Source organism: Leptopilina heterotoma, unplaced genomic scaffold, assembly GCF_015476425.1.
Source record: "Leptopilina heterotoma isolate Lh14 unplaced genomic scaffold, ASM1547642v1 Lhet_0, whole genome shotgun sequence".
Taxonomy (NCBI): Eukaryota; Metazoa; Arthropoda; class Insecta; order Hymenoptera; family Figitidae; genus Leptopilina; species Leptopilina heterotoma.
The window spans coordinates 250491-270381 of NW_025110811.1; the positions used below are offsets into that span (position 1 = coordinate 250491).

At 30.3% G+C, this 19891-nt stretch overlaps 1 protein-coding gene across 7 annotated transcripts in view; it reads left to right on the plus strand.

Annotated features, from left to right (window-relative positions):
* Positions 1-19891, plus strand: part of LOC122503188 — a 318272-nt gene that overhangs the window by 164386 nt on the left and 133995 nt on the right. For all 7 annotated transcript variants that reach the window (XM_043613669.1, XM_043613987.1, XM_043613735.1 and 4 more), the window contains 2 exons: positions 1918-3494; positions 14014-15127. In XM_043613669.1, the coding sequence (XP_043469604.1) occupies positions 1918-3494; positions 14014-15127 (2691 nt within the window). The remainder of the gene's footprint in view (positions 1-1917; positions 3495-14013; positions 15128-19891) is intronic.

Here is a 19891-nt window from a genome sequence, read left to right on the forward strand (position 1 = left end):
TCGTTACAGGAATTCAATTATTTTCATAAATATCGAAACTTATCGCAAAAATTTCAATTATTTTTTAAACAATTTTAAATATAATGATAGAAAATTGCATTTATTTTTAATTTTTTTTTAAATTCACCGAAAGAATTCAATTATTTTTCAAAATTTTGATAAACTTCTTCATAAAAATTCAATTCTAAGAAATATTCAATTATTGAATAAATTATTTATTTTTGTATGTAAATAATTGAATTCTCAAAAGATTTTTTAAGTAAAAATTTATTAAAATATGAATTTCAGGTAAAATTTTAGATAATAATTGAATATTAGAAGAATTATTATGTGAATATTTAGGAATAATTGAATTTTGAAAAGGGTTCACATTCAAATCTTTGAAAATTTGAATTTATAGTTACAATATTCTTATGATATAAAATAATGCTTTTATCATTATCATCTTAAATTTATTATATAACATGAGGGAATCGATCACTCCGAGTCGAAGATTTGGAGTTCTTCATATTTTATAATAATATTCTCATAAGTTATTGAATTTGAGAATCTTAATGCCTATAATATTTACAATTCACTTACGAACTAGAAATAGATAGTGAAATTAATTTTCTAAATGTCACGGTATAAACAATAAAATAATAAATAATTGTCATCAAAATTCAACCTCTTTCGGTAGACTAATCAATTATTTTTCAAATCATCCAGTTCAACAAAAAATCAATATTGTACACAATCTTGTTGACAGAGCGATTCTTCTTTTTCCCTATTCGTTTCTCAAGGACAACTTAGCAAAAGTGGAAAAATTCTTAACAGCCAATTATTCCCTCCTCTCATTTGATGACAAATTCCAATTGTTAATAAAAATCCTAAATCAATTGTAAAACGGGACAAAGAACAAAAAGCGAAAAATAGTAACGAATATTGTTTACAAATTCAGTTGTAAAAGTTGTCCTGCAAATTACAAATATTGGTCAGACGAAGCGCTCATTGAATACACGTATCAATGAACGTAATGATAATAAAAACGATAAATCTGTGGTACGTGCACATCAATTAAATTTCAAACATGACTTGGATTGAAAGAATACCATTATTCTTGATCGTGAACCAAATTATAAAAGACGCTCCATTTCAAAAATTATTATTTTCAGTAACGATTATACAATTACTAATAAGTAGAAAGATATCTGTTTTCTTAATAAAACGCGATTCCCTCTTAATAGAAGATTGAATAAATAACAGAATTGTGAAGGTTCTTTCTTTATGCTTAGCTATGAGTTCAATGACTTTTCGATTTAATACGGATGGTATTCTTCAAAAACAAATTTTAATCAGTTTTGATTTGATGCTCGCATTGTCGCTTACTTATTTTGTGTAATAATTTTAAAGATAATTTTTAACATTGACCATTTACAATGTATTAATTTAAATACTTAGGTATTAGTATTAATTTATGATCGAATTTGTCTCTCATCAAAAAAAGTCTGTATTATTATCCTTCAAGTGTAAATCTTAATTTTTAGGAGAATTTAGTTGAGATTCTTTTACACTACATGAATATAAAGTATTATGATGTCCCAGTAAATAAAAGTTTGAAAAGTCTAGTTTTCTCAAAGTGAAATAAAAATTGCAGCATCTTCACAAGTTGTGTAAATTCTTCTCTCGACTTCCTTTAGAGCTGGATTATTTCTCTTTGATGTCTCTACCTCCCACGATAGTAACTTTGTCATTCATTTCTCTCGTTCGTTTATCAATTTATTTATCAAAGTTGAAGATGCCTTTCAATTCGAGTGCAAACAGAAATGTGATAATCATAAAGCATGAAGAATTTTTATAAAGTCAAATTGCTTTTGAAATTCTAATTGTCAACATATCAATGATGTCAGAAAGGTGAAAGCTGCTTTCTGATTTTAGGAATACGATTCTGCATCTGCGTGGAACGTCAGATCCATGGGAAGTTAGTTCCCAAGGTTCTGCATACAGTGTGGGGAGTACAAAAAGTCTAACTGCATCTAGAGGAAAATCTGTTGCGAACACACGTGGGGGTTATAATCGCGGAAGTTCAATACCCTCCCTCAAGCGTCACGAGTCGCAAATCTCATCGAAAGCAAATACTGGAAGTCTTAAATTACGTCAGGATGGACAAAGTCAAATACGACGACGGGATACTGTAGCCAATTTTCTATCCGGAGCGGGTGGTTCTTCTGGTGACCTTTTTGTGAGTGGTAGCTGCAATCGAGAATTATCGCCGGTGCATTGGTGTGAACATGAAGTGGACGGTGTTTATCTTGGTAGGTCCGGTTGGGTACAAGTCCAACAGAGATCCCTCGATGACAGAAGAACCAACTATGCAAATAAAATTGGTAACAATGTTGGTACACTACCACTGGCGCGAAGAACCAATGTTAAATTAGCAGACTATCACTGCAGTAAAAGCGAACCCGGAAAGTGTCCCGATTTCTCACGTCTCGAATCACAGAGACCTGATTATCTTGCTCTTCACAGTCGAGATTACGATCCACCTAGTAACTGTTCCTCACCCCACGATATACCCGAGTCCTTCTCACCACCCTCTCTAACGCCCATAATCTCTCCACCACCAGCTTTTCAAGACGTTGGCAAAAGATCTTCCTCGAGGCACATGGCAAATTCAACCTATCCCAAAGCTCCATTTCTACCACGTTCGAACGCCATTGTTGATAGTGACATAATAAGCCCACCACCCTCGCCACCTCACACCAGAAATTGGAGTTCCCTCCCATCGTCCGTATCTAGAAAATCCTCAAATCTTTCCGCCGCTAAGCTTAGAAAGACACCAAATATCACGTCTCAGCAGCAACAATACCGTATGGCCCAGGCAAAATCCCTCGAAGACCAGTCGTCTTCGAGAAGAAGTCAGTTTGCTCAAAGATACAAGGAGTCATCATCCTCGTCTTCCTCTTCAATGGGCTTTCGAAGTCTAGACAGTTGTATGAACAGGACGACAATGCCAAGACTGGCCGAAAACACCGATTCGTCTGTAGAGGGATATGACGACGAGGATGAGGACGACTTGAGTACCATTTCACCGACAGTAGTCCCTTTACATTCATCGTCCGAATCGATTCGTGCCAATGGTGAGAGGATATCACCCGGTAGTCGACAGAATAGACACTATCGAGGTCAACAGCCATTGAGAAGATCACCCGGTTCTTCGGAATCTGGAAAGCAAATGTCCTTCAATTCACCGTCTTCCTCGTCATCGACTTCGAGTAGTGTCGAACGTCAGGGTCGATCACCAACGCCAAACTTTAGACGTTCGAAGCAACAGAACACTAGAAACATCACCTCATCTCCTGATTCTCTTCAATCACGTGTACGACGCTCCAGGAGTCTTCAACTGCCGGAGAAAAAATCTCCAAGCTCTTCTGGACCGCAACAGTTGTCTAATGATCACAGAGCCATCAAGACTGCTGAGAGAGGCGGTCAGAAGCGTCACGCCTTATCTAACAGTATGTCAAACTATTGTCGTTTTTCTTTCAGTTGGCATGATTCTTTTCTTTTGTTCAGATAGAATAGATTTTGGTTTTATGTGCACGAAAAGAATTTCAGCATGTCTAGTATTTTGACTATTAGTTGCGCTTTTAATTCGAGACATCTGACGTATTGAATCGGTTGAGCCGAAAAAGTACACTATGCTTTTCCTCACAATTAGTCAAGGTACGAATTTTGAGTTTGTCCACTTCGTTTCCAATTGCAAAATCCAAAGTTAAATTCTGGTTATCAATCGGCCGATTCGGAAACGAAAGTAAAATTAGATAAACTGATAAATTAGTGCCTTGCTTAGGGTATTGAATACTGCATATGAGTGTACGTCATCAATAAGAAAAATTCCCAGAAAGTTGAAATTAGCTCCCACTGCCACCAACGGAATTTTAGAGTTGCGAAGTTTCCGTCAAAGAATTCACTGATACGGAGAAAATCCGGATAGACTAATTACTAATTAATACATTGACTAGGGGTTAATTCCACCAACCTTAATTAAAAGTTAATCAATAATTAAAGCCAGTTTAACGGTTTATGATTGGCTGATTGAGGATTTAATCATTGATTCACTTTTAATCGGTATTGGTGAAACTGGCCCTAGGTCGTGAAACGTCATCTAGTTATTGTAACCATTAATTTTATCTTTAAAAAATATTCAAACATGTGAAAAAATAAAATTAATAATTTAAAATAAAATAAATGATAAAATGAGTATTATATTAAAGAATTTATTTTAAAATAAGAATAATCGATTTTTATAAAGGCACAAATTAATATATTTATCAATTTAATAGAAGTCAAGTAAATGCCAAAATATCCAATTACATTAATAGTTCAATAAAGCATGACGTCATGATCGTTATATTTTACATTCACACCAAACAAATTACACACAAAATCACACAATTACAGACAATCATACAATAATGATATCAAAAATATAAAAATAGTTCGACATAAATTCAATTATCATTCATTTTCTTATAAAATTTAATTTAGAATTTCTTACGTATTAATCTGTTTGTTCGTCGCTTCCTTTATTACATTTTTTATTCCAAAAGGCTCAATGATCGAAATGGTGCATCAATGTAGTCACAAGGTCCATATGTAAAGGATAGTTGAAGGATTTATAAATTAAAGTACATCTCTTGACCCTTAATTTGGATTGATGTTTCAATAAAGTTCCTTGCGAGAAATATCCTTCCCTTTAGACATAATTGCTCAAAAAGATGCCACACGAATTATATCAAGGCCGGAATACGAATATCATTTCACCATATATCAATTCGCCACTCTATATAAAAAATACACACACATATATATATGTATCGAGATCACCTTTTATCCATAATACATATGAATGTAACATTACATAAAAGATCTAAAATATAATCAAACGATTACCTTATGGTTTCTCGACGAGTACACAAGATATGGCGAAAAGAATTTCTTTTTCTTATGGAAGACGACGAAACATTGACTCGCAGATACAATATTACAGCAGTTCCCTATACTTCTCCCTACTCTTTCTCATTTAGGAAACCGAATAAGAATTCGTCAAAATACGACAAAATTCGTCGTGTCTTCTTATATTACGCACATACAAATATAAACGTCGCTCATACACGAAAACTAATACTCACATTATTTTATCGCTACATCATTCCCCTTAATTTTGAGCTACATTTTACATTAGAGTCAAAATTACAAAATGTTATATTTAATTAAACATATAATGTCATTAATTTTCGTCGATATATAAAAATTATCCAATAATTATTATTTATTCATTTTGTATATATTAATATCATTCTTACACACTCGAATTGACAACAATAATTATTCAATTTAACATCACAATCTAATATGTCGACTGTAAAATAACAATTTCATAACAAATAATTAGGTATTAAACAACATAAATATTATATTATACAAATCATTACATTTTACTATTAAACGCGATGCAAATCCAAATATTCAATTGTCATAAGGCATTCTATATTTTTTTAAATGATATCTATTATAAATCCCAATAATTTTTTCAGGTTCTTCCGGGGAAGCTAGTTCATAAGAATTATTTTTAAAATCATTTTTTATCACATATGGTCCATAATAAACATGAAAGAACTTTCGAGTTACCTTCTTTAATGCGTCAGAAATTTTTGGAATATGTAACAGTACTAAATCGCCTACTTTTAAACTGACTTTTGAGCAAGACTTTTGAACTCGAGCACGCTTTTGAAAGCTCTGTTGTATTTTCTCTCGGGCTAATAAAATTTTAACATCTTTCGCGATTTCTTTTGTTTCTGGAAAATTTAAAATTTTTTGAACAGGGTCGGAAGGCCTAACTCCAAATTGTAATTCATGAGGTGAATAACCAGTACTATGATGAGTAGTGACGTTAAGAAAAAATTCTATATCAGACACATGTTTACCCCAACGAGTATGCTTTTCAGCACAGAGCGTTCTAAATAAACGACCGAGCTCCCTCATCACCCTTTCTACCGGATTCCCCTGTGGATGTCTTATAGATGAGAAAACAAATTTTATACCCAATTGATCTAACTTATTAATCCACTTTCTTGAAGTAAACTGAGAGCCATGGTCAGCTAATATACGCTTCGGTTTTCCGAAATCTGGAAAATACCCATCGCATAATTTTTTTATTACGATTTCAGTAGTTTCCTTTTTTATAGGATACAATTTCACATACTTTGAGAATGCGTCCATTACTACAAAGATGTATTGTATTCCCCCAATAGATTTCGGTAACGGTCCAAAAAAATCAATACATACAAGATCACCAGGTTCCATCGATTTAACCAGATTAAACGATCCTTCCATTTTAATATTTAAAACTTTGACACGTTGGCATAAATCACAACTTAATACAAATTGTTTAATTTCCTGTCCCATTTTTTTCCAATAATAAAATTGCTTTATATAACTTATGGTTTTGTATACTCCCGGGTGACCCAATTTAGAGTGAATACAATCCATTAATTGTTTTGTTATCAAAACAGGAACAACAACTTGCCAAAATTCAAGAAATTTATCATATCTAAACAGGACATTATTTTTTATCACATAGAAATCGAGTTTATTACCTTGTTCAATCTGGTCTAAAATTAATTTACAGTTCTCATCATCTCTCTGTAAAACAGACAGATTTTTCAATGACTTCGTTAAATCTCTATCCAACTCTATTGCACATACCGCTAGATCAATCTCACTATTCTCCGAATCTATATGTAAAACATCGATCGATAATTTATTTTGATGATTATTTTCAAATTTACCGCGCGGGTTTCTACTAAAAAAATCCGCCACGATATTATCCTTTCCTCTACAATACGATACATTAAAGTCATATTCTTGCAAGATTAAACTCCAACGAATCAGACGCGCACTTAGATAAGCCGTCGACTGTAAAAAGGTCAAACCCTTATGATCAGTGATGACATCGAATTGATTTCCCAGTAAATGCACTCTTAACTTAGTGATTGAATACACGATGGCTAAAAGCTCCTTTTCAGTCGTCGTGTAATTCATCTCAGCACTGTTTAAACATCGGCTTACAAGGGAAATAATCCGAGGATTGTCATCACTATCATACTGATAAAGAACTCCACTTACACCAACATCAGACGCATCTGTTTGCAAAATATATCGTGCACCCGGAATGATATGATTAAGTTCAACACATTGTATAAAAGCCAATTTCATTTTTTCAAAAGCTTGAGAATGTAAATCAGTCCACTTCCATGGATTTTTTTCCGCCAAAATGACACGAAATGGATCGATAAGCTCTGCATGTCGAATTGTAAACTGACGGTAAAAGGTACACACCCCCAAAAATTGTTGTAGTTCGCGACGATTTTTTGGTTTTTCGAATTTAGCAATGACTTCTAACTTATTTGAAAGCGGTTTTATTCCCCTTATAGACAATTCATGGCCTAAGAACTTTACACTTTTTTGCAAAAATAACGATTTATCGAGCTTTAAAGTAAAATTCTTATCTTGCAAAACTTCAAAAATAGACTCAAGGCCACTAACGTGATCAAAGAAAGATCCCTTTGTTGTTATCAAAAAGTCATCTACATAAATTGATAAAATTTCATTAAACTGATCACCGAGAGCATTATTAATTGCGCGAATAAAAGCTGACCCTGCAGTCTTTAGACCGAAAGGCAATCTACAAAATTGGTACATTTTTGAGTCATACAAAAATGCAGTATACTTTCTACTATCTCTATGCAGAGGAATTTGCCAATATCCAGTTTCAAGATCGACAATAGACATATATTCCACCCCATAAAATTTCTGTAATAACTCATTAATTAAAGGCGGCGCCTCATGATCCGATTCGATGATATTGTTAATGTAACGTGCATCCAAGCAGACTCTAACTGAACCATCAGCCTTTATAACAACTCGCAATGGACTACAATATTCGGCATCAGTTCTCTCAATAATTTTAGCTTCTTCCATCTCTTTAATTTTTTTTCCTACTGGTCCCCGATGGACAAACGGAACCGGGTAATGTTTTCGAACATAAGTTTCGTGATCTTTTATTCTTAATTTATATGGGGAGGTATCTGCGCTATCATTTTTTGGAGTAAAAAGTTTTTGAAATTTCAACATTTTAGTAATAAAATATTCTCGTTCATCACAAGTTAAATCGGGCAACAGTGAAATCAAAGATTGCAATTTTTTAGTAAACAAATCAGAGTCCAAATAATTATTATTAGAAACATCCGACGATAAACAATCAAAGTCATGAACTTTTTCATTTTCGTTATTACAAAGTGTATTAATATGTATATCTTCAACAAATACTTCACCCGAATAAAAGTCATTTTCAATATTTATTTTTTTATTATTTATGTCAATAGTTCTCGATAATGCAGATTCATTCTTTCCGCAATTTATTTCGTCATGAAATAAATAACAGTCAGATAAATCATAATTATTTTCGTCAAAAATTCCCTTTTTATTTCCCATCTTAGGAATTATTTTAATATCGCTTTTCTTTTTAACTTGTAACGTTTGTATATATTCAATATCACTTTGCAAATCGGCGTCATTTAATTTATTCGTTATCTGATCAAAACAAACACGTTCACGAGGGACTACATTTCCACCTATGAAAATACAACGACTCTTATAATCAACAGTGACTTTATTTTTTGATAACCAATCATTTCCAATAATAATATCATTTGTTAACTTGGGAACCACAAGAAAATTAAATAAATATTTATTATCACCAATTAATATTTCTTGTATGATTTGTTTCTTTATCACCGTTGATTTTTTTCCTATCGCGGTATAAATTTCAACATTAGAGACGGGCAACTCTGCAAAAGTACCATGTGATAAAAAATAGTTATAACATTCCTCAGAAATTGCTGTAATTTGGCTTCCCGTATCGATTAATGCTGGCATTGGTACAGAAAAAATAGTGACAATCATTCTAGGACATAATGGTATACGAGAAAGTTTCTTTTTATCATTATCATTAAAATCATTTTGTGTTACTTCATTTGTCAAATCGCGAAAATCAGAATAAAGATATCGGCACGATGCCCCGATCGATAACATCGCGCCTACATCCAGTTTAAATTATTTGTATATTGTTGCTTATTATTTGGAATCCGATGAGACGAGTTGAACGAGGGAGGGGGAGGAACACTCATATCAGGCAATTGCATGTCACCTCGATGACTATAACCACTTTTATGAAAATCTTTTGACTCTAAATTATTACTTCTTTCTACCTGATAAAAGTTCTGTCCCCGATCGAGTCGACCATTATCAGCATTGATGTGACGAACCTGAATATTATTTTTATTTTCGGGTTTATTTCCAGATAGATTTGATTGTTGGTTTTGATATTTTTTTTGAATATTCGTTTTGTCATTAAATGTAAGATCTAATCTCGTGAGGGCCTGAGATATTTTTTGATAATCTGAAAAATCAACAGCAGCCATTGCTTCCCGAACACGGATCGGCATTTGCGCTACTATTGTATAATGAACCTCATAATCATCAATTTTCGGTAAAAAATATTGAGCCTCCCGAACCTGTTTTAAGAAAAATGAATGCAATGTATCTTGAGAAGGTTCAAATCTTTTAGAAAGCCAAATCGATTTAATTTTCACTCTAATGGGAATAGAAAAGAATTCATTTAGAAATTTTTCTTTAAAATCGTCATAATCTGTAAATAAATTTCTTTGTGTTTCAAACCAAACTTTAACGTGACCTTCAAAAGCGGATTATTTGCATTCCCATTATTAGTCACATTTTGTTGTGTTAAAATAGCTAAACGATTATTTTGTACTACATTTAGTTGTTGCAATCTATGCACTTCTTCTCGAAGTTCGTCTATCGACATTGCATTTAAATTTTCTCCATCGCCAGTTTCCATTTCGTCACAATTATTTTCCAATATTTCCTGACTTCTATTAAATGTGTTTTTAATTTTCTTAAATCTTTCTAAACCCGTCAACAACAAGCCTTCTTTTGACCTTGTTTTCATATAATCAAAAATATACAACGAAATTTCTCGAAGAACACAAAACAAAACTTTAAATAAACGGACAAATTCTATCGTGCCCTTCACGTTGAGCGCCAAAAATGTAACCATTAATTTTATCTTTAAAAAATATTCAAACATGTGAAAAAATAAAATTAATAATTTAAAATAAAATAAATGATAAAATGAGTATTATATTAAAGAATTTATTTTAAAATAAGAATAATCGATTTTTATAAAGGCACAAATTAATATATTTATCAATTTAATAGAAGTCAAGTAAATGCCAAAATATCCAATTACATTAATAGTTCAATAAAGCATGACGTCATGATCGTTATATTTTACATTCACACCAAACAAATTACACACAAAATCACACAATTACAGACAATCATACAATAATGATATCAAAAATATAAAAATAGTTCGACATAAATTCAATTATCATTCATTTTCTTATAAAATTTAATTTAGAATTTCTTACGTATTAATCTGTTTGTTCGTCGCTTCCTTTATTACATTTTTTATTCCAAAAGGCTCAATGATCGAAATGGTGCATCAATGTAGTCACAAGGTCCATATGTAAAGGATAGTTGAAGGATTTATAAATTAAAGTACATCTCTTGACCCTTAATTTGGATTGATGTTTCAATAAAGTTCCTTGCGAGAAATATCCTTCCCTTTAGACATAATTGCTCAAAAAGATGCCACACGAATTATATCAAGGCCGGAATACGAATATCATTTCACCATATATCAATTCGCCACTCTATATAAAAAATACACACACATATATATATGTATCGAGATCACCTTTTATCCATAATACATATGAATGTAACATTACATAAAAGATCTAAAATATAATCAAACGATTACCTTATGGTTTCTCGACGAGTACACAAGATATGGCGAAAAGAATTTCTTTTTCTTATGGAAGACGACGAAACATTGACTCGCAGATACAATATTACAGCAGTTCCCTATACTTCTCCCTACTCTTTCTCATTTAGGAAACCGAATAAGAATTCGTCAAAATACGACAAAATTCGTCGTGTCTTCTTATATTACGCACATACAAATATAAACGTCGCTCATACACGAAAACTAATACTCACATTATTTTATCGCTACATTATCAAGACAGAGTTTATTTTGGAACCTTTCAGTTTACTGTGATTTAGAGGAGAGGTGTAGTCATTAATTTAAACCTTCGCAAGAAATATCTATTGTAACAAAAAATAATAATGAAAATAGAAGGTAATAATAGTAAGCGAAAGGGGAAACTAGGCTTTTATTTAGAAGCGAATACATTCAGGAATGAGAAAGTTCCGATTAAGGTTTGAAGTGCACCTCGAACCAAGTTGGAAGACAAACTGACGGAGAAACTGTGCGGGCGGCTTATATAGCTTCGCTCTGAGCCAGCAAGACGAGAGCGAGTGGTGGGGGAGAGAGGGCGGCGCGACTTTCGTGCGCTGTCGTCATTCTCTCGCAGCGCCCGTGTTCGACGGTCGCTATTAAATAACATATTCGGAATTCTGTGAATTGAATTTATTCAGTAATTACACTGTCTAATACCGAAGTTGGGAATTACGAATTCCAACTACCGATACTAGTAATTAATTCCCCCGTCGCAATTAGATAACTGTTACTGTAATTCGGAGAATTAGATGGTCTGTAACTAATATGCATCCGAATTCGGTAATTACAAATTGCAATTTACTATGCGGATTCAGACTTTGGTTATTACGATTTATAATACAGTATTTCGGTAATTAATTCAAGCGTCGCAATTAGATAACAAGTCTGGACTTTAGTTAATTGACCTATACTTTAAAAATATGGCAATTACGATCTGTAATTTAGCCTACCGATAATTTAATGATTACTATTTTCAATTAACTACTATGCCGTTAATTAATTACAACATCGCAAATAAATAACGGTTACTCTAAATTTGCAAATTAGGTAACGCTCAATAATATTAATATTTTACATCGGAATTTGGTAATTGCGAATTGCATCTAAGTATACCGGTAATTAATTCAAACGTTGCAATTAGATAACAAGTTTGGAATTCAGTGAATTGAACGATACTTCAAAAATGTTTTAATTACGAATTTCAAGTTAGCATATTGGTAATTGCAGCGTCCCAGTTAGATGACTATTTCGATAATTCATCGAATAAGACAATGCTCAGTAACTAATTTACTTGCATCCGAATTTGGTAATTACGAATTGCAATTTAGTATGCAGATAATTACGATTTGCAAATACCTGTTATTAATTTCACCGTCACAATAACGTTGTTGCAAATCGGAGAAGTAGGCAGTACTGATTAATTGATGTCGTTTCCTCCGAATTCGGAATTTACGAATTGCAATTAACTATACCGGTAATTAATTGCACCGTTGCAATTAGATGACAATTACGGTAATTCGTCGTGAGAGAAGGGTGCTTAATAATTATTATAGCTAATTGCAATTTGATAACTACGATTTGCAAATAACTATACCGATAATTAATTACATTGTAGCAAATAGATGGTAATTTCAGTAATTCGTCGAAGAGGACAGTCCTTATTAATTATTGTAATTGCTTCCGAATTCGATAATTACGAATTCCAAATAACTTCACTAGTTTATGATTTCGTCGTAGCAATTAGATAACACTTTCCGAATTGTCGTGAATTACACAAGTCTTCGTAACTAATTTATCCGTTTTCAGATTTAGTGATTACGAATTACAATTAAGTATACCGGTAATTAATTTAAATGTCGCAATTAGATAACAATTTCGTAATTCGGCGAAGTAGGCACTGCTAAGTAATTAATGTTGTTGCTTTTGGATTCGGAGTTTGCTAATTGTAATTAAGTATTCCGGTAATTAATTCAAACCTGACAATTAGATATTGGAATTCGTTGAATTAAACTATATTTCCAAACTCTGGTAATAACGAATTGGAATTGAACAAACCCGTAATTAATTGCACCCTCGCAATTACATAACAATTTCGGTAATTCGACGAATAGGATAGTGTTTAATAATTGTAGTTGCTTCCGATTTTGATAATTACGATTTTCAATTAAGTATATCGGTAATTAATTTCAACATCGCAAAAAGATCACAGTAACTGTAGATTCTCAAATTAGTCAGTAAGCAGCAGCTAATGTAGTAGCAACCAGAATTGGTAATTACGAATTCCAATTAACTGTACGGTAATTAATTCCACCGTCGCAATTAGGTAACAATTACTGTGATTTCATGAATTGGGTAGAGCTACATAATTGATTTATTGATTCCGAATTCGTTAATTGTGGATTACAATAAAATACATCGGTAATTAATTCGATGTATGTGATCGGTGCAAATAGATGACATTTTGGAAATTCGGTTAATTAGGCAGTGTTTAATAATTTATTTCCTTGCTTCCGAATATGAAACTTACGAATTGCAATTATGTTTACCGGTTATCAATTCCGCCGTCGCAGTTACGTAACAATTACTATAATTTTGTGAATTAGCAAGGGTCAGTAACTAAAGATACCGTAGTTGGCAGTGCGAGTCAATCTCAACTTGCAGGGAATTCTCCTAATTAATAAGCACAAAAAATGTGCCAAATGGATAAACAGAATTTGTCTAGCATTCTGCTTTACAGATTTATCAATATGATCGTCAGATGTGAGGAAATTGTGTGTCACTAATAGATGAGATATTTTAATAGTGAAGAAACGGATCTTTTTAAAGTTTCTTAAAAAAGACTACAGTTTTCTCGAAACCTTCACAAAGAATATCTCATTCAATTAGCCAGGTCCAATTAAACAGGAAACTTTTTTTTCTTTACTAGCTGTTTCATCTTAGAGAACCTGTTGGTCTTTTTATTTGCGTTTTTCTTTTTAGTGGCTTTGTTACTCGTACATTTAATGCACCTATTTCCCCAGGAAAAGCACAGTCCACGGAGGATGCCTTGAGCGAGGATTTATTGCGAGAGGCAGAAGTGGTTACTGAATTTCTTTACGGTACCCGTAGTCGTGTTGCTGCGCGTAATCTTCTCTCAAGTCGTTTCGAAAAGCGCAACGATAATGCAGATCAGCGAAAAACAACTCCAAACTCATATGACGTTTACTTTATATCCTCTAAACAAACTCAACCAATTAAAGCAAACAACAATACCTCGACCCAACAACAAATTAGTAGACCAAAAACTTTACAACGCGGTGTAACAACTCCCGTCACTAATTCAACGTCAAATCACGATTTCACTCTCAGTCCCGAATCAAAAATGCGATGTAACAGTAGTACTTGTGATTTTTGGCCACATTGCTCCCAAAGAGACAGTATTTATTCACCCAGTCAAGGCCCGGTTTTCATGAAAGTTTCACAAAGTTATCCGGCACATCAGAGAATGACTTCCGAAACAGGAAGTCAAGTTAATAGAGGTAGTACCTGTTCGTCGCCGGCCTCACTCGAAAGAATGGACGACAGGGAAACGAGGGATCGGGACAATTTGAGAAAGTCTGGTCAAAGATATGTTAATGGTGGTCCCAAGTATCAGGAACGCGTTCCAAGGGGCGTTCTAAAACCCTCTTCCCGCTGGACTCCCAATGAAACGGTTAATGGTCACGTGGCTAATTCCGATAAGAGGGATTATCGGAAATCATCAGAAATCGGTAACAATTTTGATGTGCCCCAAAAGACGGAGAGAAAAGTTTCCCCCAATCAAATGAAGTGTTTAAATAAATCGCCAAGTGGTATTGCAATATCTCCAACCTCATCATCATCTTCCAGCAGTGATATTTGGGTGACAACGTCCGATCGAACATCGACGAAGAGTCCAAAAAATGCCAAGAGTTCGGGAGCATCGACGCCAATGGAGGACGCAATGGCTGGATCCCTGAAGACATTGATTGAACCACCTCGGGATGGAATTTTATCGAGACCCGGAAGTGCACCGGCCAAGAGGGACAATTCATTGCCAAGTGGTGTCATTCTGGATCCGCAGCAGAGATCTCTGTCCTTGCCCAAGTCGTTCCTCGCTCACAATATCAACGAAAGGTAGGTCTCACTCGTTGAGCTGATTTCGTTCTTTTTTCTTTGTTTGTAGATTATTATTTATCGAAGAGTTGAACTTTTAAAGTTCAACTGACATTTGAAGACAGTTTAATCACAGAATGTGAGAATATTAAAATAATTCTAAACATAACAAAAATTAGTCAAAAATGAACAAAAAGATGGGGTACAATGAATTTTTGGGTCACTAACCAAGAATGTAGTGTGAGATTTGAAAAATTCAAAATGGCGGATACAATATGGCTGATTTTCTTAAAAAATTGCTGTCTTAGCTTAGAAATTAGTATACAGGGATTTTTGAAGTCATCGCTGATTATGAATTCGATGACAGAACTTCGAAATTAAAAATGGCGGATCCAATATGGCGGACAATTTGTTTTATTAAATTTCCATGAAAGTTAGTATCTGGAAGTTTTTTTGGTAGCTGGTTACGATTTTTTTTTACAGATTTTCAAAAAAATAAATATGGCGGATTATTCTTATTTATTTATTCAGGATTGCCACAAAAATTTTAATTTGTTTTTCCCTGATTTCCAGAATAAAATTTAAAATTTTTCTATGACCCTGAAAATTATTCTCATTTACTCCAAAAATTATTAGATACTCAATAAAATTCTCTATTATATTAATTAACGAGTTTTTTTAATTGTAAAATTTTATTCAAATTTTTTTAAATAATTGAATTTCTAAGAATTTTTAAAAATTTTTTGAAAATAATTCAATTCTATCGAGAAATTTCATTAAAAAATTGAAACCTGACGAAGAATTAAAAAAAAAAATTTTAAATAATTGAATTCCTTTGAAAATGTTTATTTTTGAAAAGAATTGAATTCTTGGGAAGAATTTTATTAAAATTTCTTAAATAAATGATTTGCTTCGAAGAATTTTATTTTTTACGAAAATAATTGAATTGTTTCAAAAATTTTTACAAACATTTTTGACAATAATTATTGTATTCCTAGGATGAATGTTATATTTTACGAAAATAATTGTATTCTATGATCAATTTTATTATATAATTTTTCAAATTTATATAAAGCATTTTTATCAAAATTTATTAAAATAATTGAATTCACGAGAAAAATTTTATTATTTATGAAAATATTTGATTTCTTGCGAAGAACTTTATTCCAATTTTTTGTAAAATTAAAAATTTTTTGAATTCTTATATTAAGAAGAATTTTATTAAAAATAATTGAATTGTGTACGAAAATTTTAATAAAAATGCAATTTTATTGAGTAAATCTTGTAAAGAATTTTGTCAACCTTTTTTTTAAATAATAGAATTTTTAAAAGAATTTTATTCTTATTTATTTCGAAATAATTGAATTTCTCAGAACTATTTTTTTTTCAATTCTCTGAATATATTTGAATTCTTTTGAGAGACTTCATTAAAAAATTAAAAACAATTGAATTGGTTCGAAAAAATTTATAAAAAATTGTTAATTAAATTCCAGTGAAGAATTTAATTCAAAATTTTTTTAAATAATTGAATTTCTCAGAATTTTTTAAAACTTTTTGAAAATAATTAAATTCCATCGAGAAATTTCATTAAAAAATTAAAAATAATTAAAATATGACTTTTTTAAATAATTGTATTTTTGTGAAAATATTTATTTTTGAATAAAATTGAATTCTTGGGGAGAATTTTAATTTTTACGAAAATAATTATCAAAATTTTTTTATTGAATTTTCAAGAAAAATTTTATTATAATTATGAAAATAATGTATTTTTAGCGAAGAATTTTATTCAAATTTTTTTTTTAATAATTGAATTCCCTTAAAAAAATTTATTAATTTATGAGAATAATTGAATTCTTAAGAAGAATTTTATTGAAAATAATTGAATTTTATAGGAGAATTTTATTAAAATTGCAATTTTAATAACTAAATCTTGTAAAGAATTTTGTCAAAAATTTTTTTTTAAATAAAATAGAATTTTTAACAGAATTATATTTAAATGTTTCGAAATAATTGAATTTCTCAGAACTATTTTTTTTAAATTCTCTATATTATATATTTGAATTCTGTCGAGAAACTTTATTAAAAAATTAAGAATAATTGAATTGTCGCGAAAAAATTTATAAAAAATTGTAAATTGAATCCCTATGAAACTTTTATTAAAATTTTGTTTAAATAATTGAAATCTTTTGAAAAATTTTATTATAAAATAGTAGATATTGAAAATGATTGAAATGAGGAACATTTTTAAAAATAATTGAAATTTTGTCAAGAATTTTGTTAAATTTGTTTAAGAAAATAATTGAATTTCGGAGAAGAATTTTATTGTTTATGAAAATAATTGAATTTCTAAAATGAATTTTGTTATTTATGAAAATAATTGAATTTCTAAAATGAATTTTGTTATTTATGAAAATAATAATTGAATTTCTAGAATCAGTTGTTTTTAAAATTTCTATTTAAATCTCATTAAAAATTGATATTTTGATTTTCTAAAATTTCAAATTGAAACCTTTGAAGTTCATCTATTTATGAAGATTGTAAACACAACTATTTAAAAATCCAATTAATTTTGAAACTTTTAAGTCAAATTATTCATTAAATAATTTATAAATAATAATTTTATGATAGTTATTATAAATTATATTATTTTAATTTTATATTGACAATATGGAGTAGAAAAAAATTTCGCAAATGCGTTAAAAATAGAGAAGTTAATTTTAAAAAATTCCAAAAAAATTTTTAATAATTGTTTATTTGCAAGACTAAACTGCGAGTTTAAATTGAAGATGTTACGATTTCATTGAGATGCACTCGTTTCCGTTAGATTTCCCTTAGCTTTTCAAGATGCTGAATTCCGAATCGTTTTGGCGAACATGTACTCGGAATTTCAAATTGTATGCGCGGCAGAGAAGGCAGACTGTGAGTCCTCTCGTGCAAGGAAGATTATCTTTCTCTCATGCTTTTGCAAACCATCTTTTTCTCTAAAAGAACTTTTCTTCCTATATATATACACATACGTATCTCTATCTCTATATATATAAAATAGGGGAGATCCCTTCTTGAATTGCAAATATTTAAAATCTAATCTCACATTAAAATAATATCGATTTTAACCAGTTTTACATTTCGATTTTGTTAAATTTTTTAATTAAATTTTTACGAGGCCACAGGTCAGGGAAATCAGGGAAAAGTCAGGGAAAAGTCAGGGAAAGTAAAATTGGTCAGGGAAGTCAGGGATTTTTATTTAAGTAACTGGAAAAAATTGAATTTTGGAGAAGTTACAAATAATTGAAGAAGATCAATTATTTTCAAAAGTAATAAAATTCTTCGCAGAAATTCAATTATGTTCAAAAATTAAAAAAAAATTCTCATAAAAATTCAATTATCTTTAAAAATAATAAAATTCTTCTCCAAATTTCAATTATTTTCAAAAATTTTAATAAAATTCTTTGCAAATTTTCAATTATTTTCAAAAATTTTTTTTCAATTCAATGATTTTCAATATCTACAGTTTTAATAAAATTTCTCAAAAGAATTCAATTATTTAAAAAAAAAATTTTTGATAAAATTCTAAGCAAACTTTGCAATAATTCAATTATTTTCATAAATAATAACATTTTTTACAAAAATTAAATTATTTTTATGAATAATAAAATTCATCATAGAATTTCAATTATTTTTAATACAGGGACCGTTCAAAAAATACGTAACGCTTTAGGGGGGAGGGGGGGTCAAGCTATTTGTTACGGTCAGCAGAAAAAATGGCGCTAATGTATACAACATTTCGTTACATGGGGGGAGGGGGGGGTCCAAATTTCCGAAAAATAGCGTTACGTATTTTTTGAACGGCCCCACAATTTTAATTGAATTCCTCGAAAAATTTAATTATTCTTGAAAATTTTATTAAAATTTCACGAAAAAATTCAAATTTGTTGATAAAATTCTTTATGATAATTTAGTTTCAAAAAACATTGATTTATTCAGTAAATTATTTATTTTTGTATTTAAATAATTTAATTCTTGTATAGAATTTTCCAATAAAAATTGATTTGAAAATGAATATTAGTTAAAATTTTAGATAATTGAATATTACTAAGAATTATAGCATGAATTTTTAAAAATACATAATTGATAAAATACATATAATTGAATTCTTTCGAAGAATTTTAACAAAATTTTTGAAAATAGTGACATTTTTCGAAGAATTTACTTAAAATTGTATTAAAAATAATTGAAATCCTGTGAAGAATTTTATTAATTTATGAAAGTAATTGAATTCTTGCAATGAATTTTATCAATTTTTTTTTTAAATAATTGAATTCACGTAAAAAATTTTATTACTTGTAAAAATAATTGAATTTATGCAACGAATTTTATAACATTTTATTTAAATAATTATATTCTTTTGAAAACTTGTATTAAAAATGTAAATTTTGAAAATTTTTGAATTTCAGCGAAGAATTTCATTATTTATGAAATGTACCTAATTTAATTCTTGCAAAAAATTTTTGAAGATAATTTTATTTTTCGAGAAATTTATTTAAAATTGTATTAAAAATAATTGAAATCATGTGAAGAATTTTATTATTTATGAAAATAAGTGAATTCTTGCAACGAATTTTATTATAATTTTTGTAAATAATTTAATTTTTTTTTTTTGAAAAATTTAATGGAAATTAAAATTATTTTATAAGTTGTTGAATTTGAAAAATGTTTGAATTTGAATGTTTTGAAGAATTTTAATTCCTATGGAAAAATAATAATTAAATACTTATTTAAAAATTT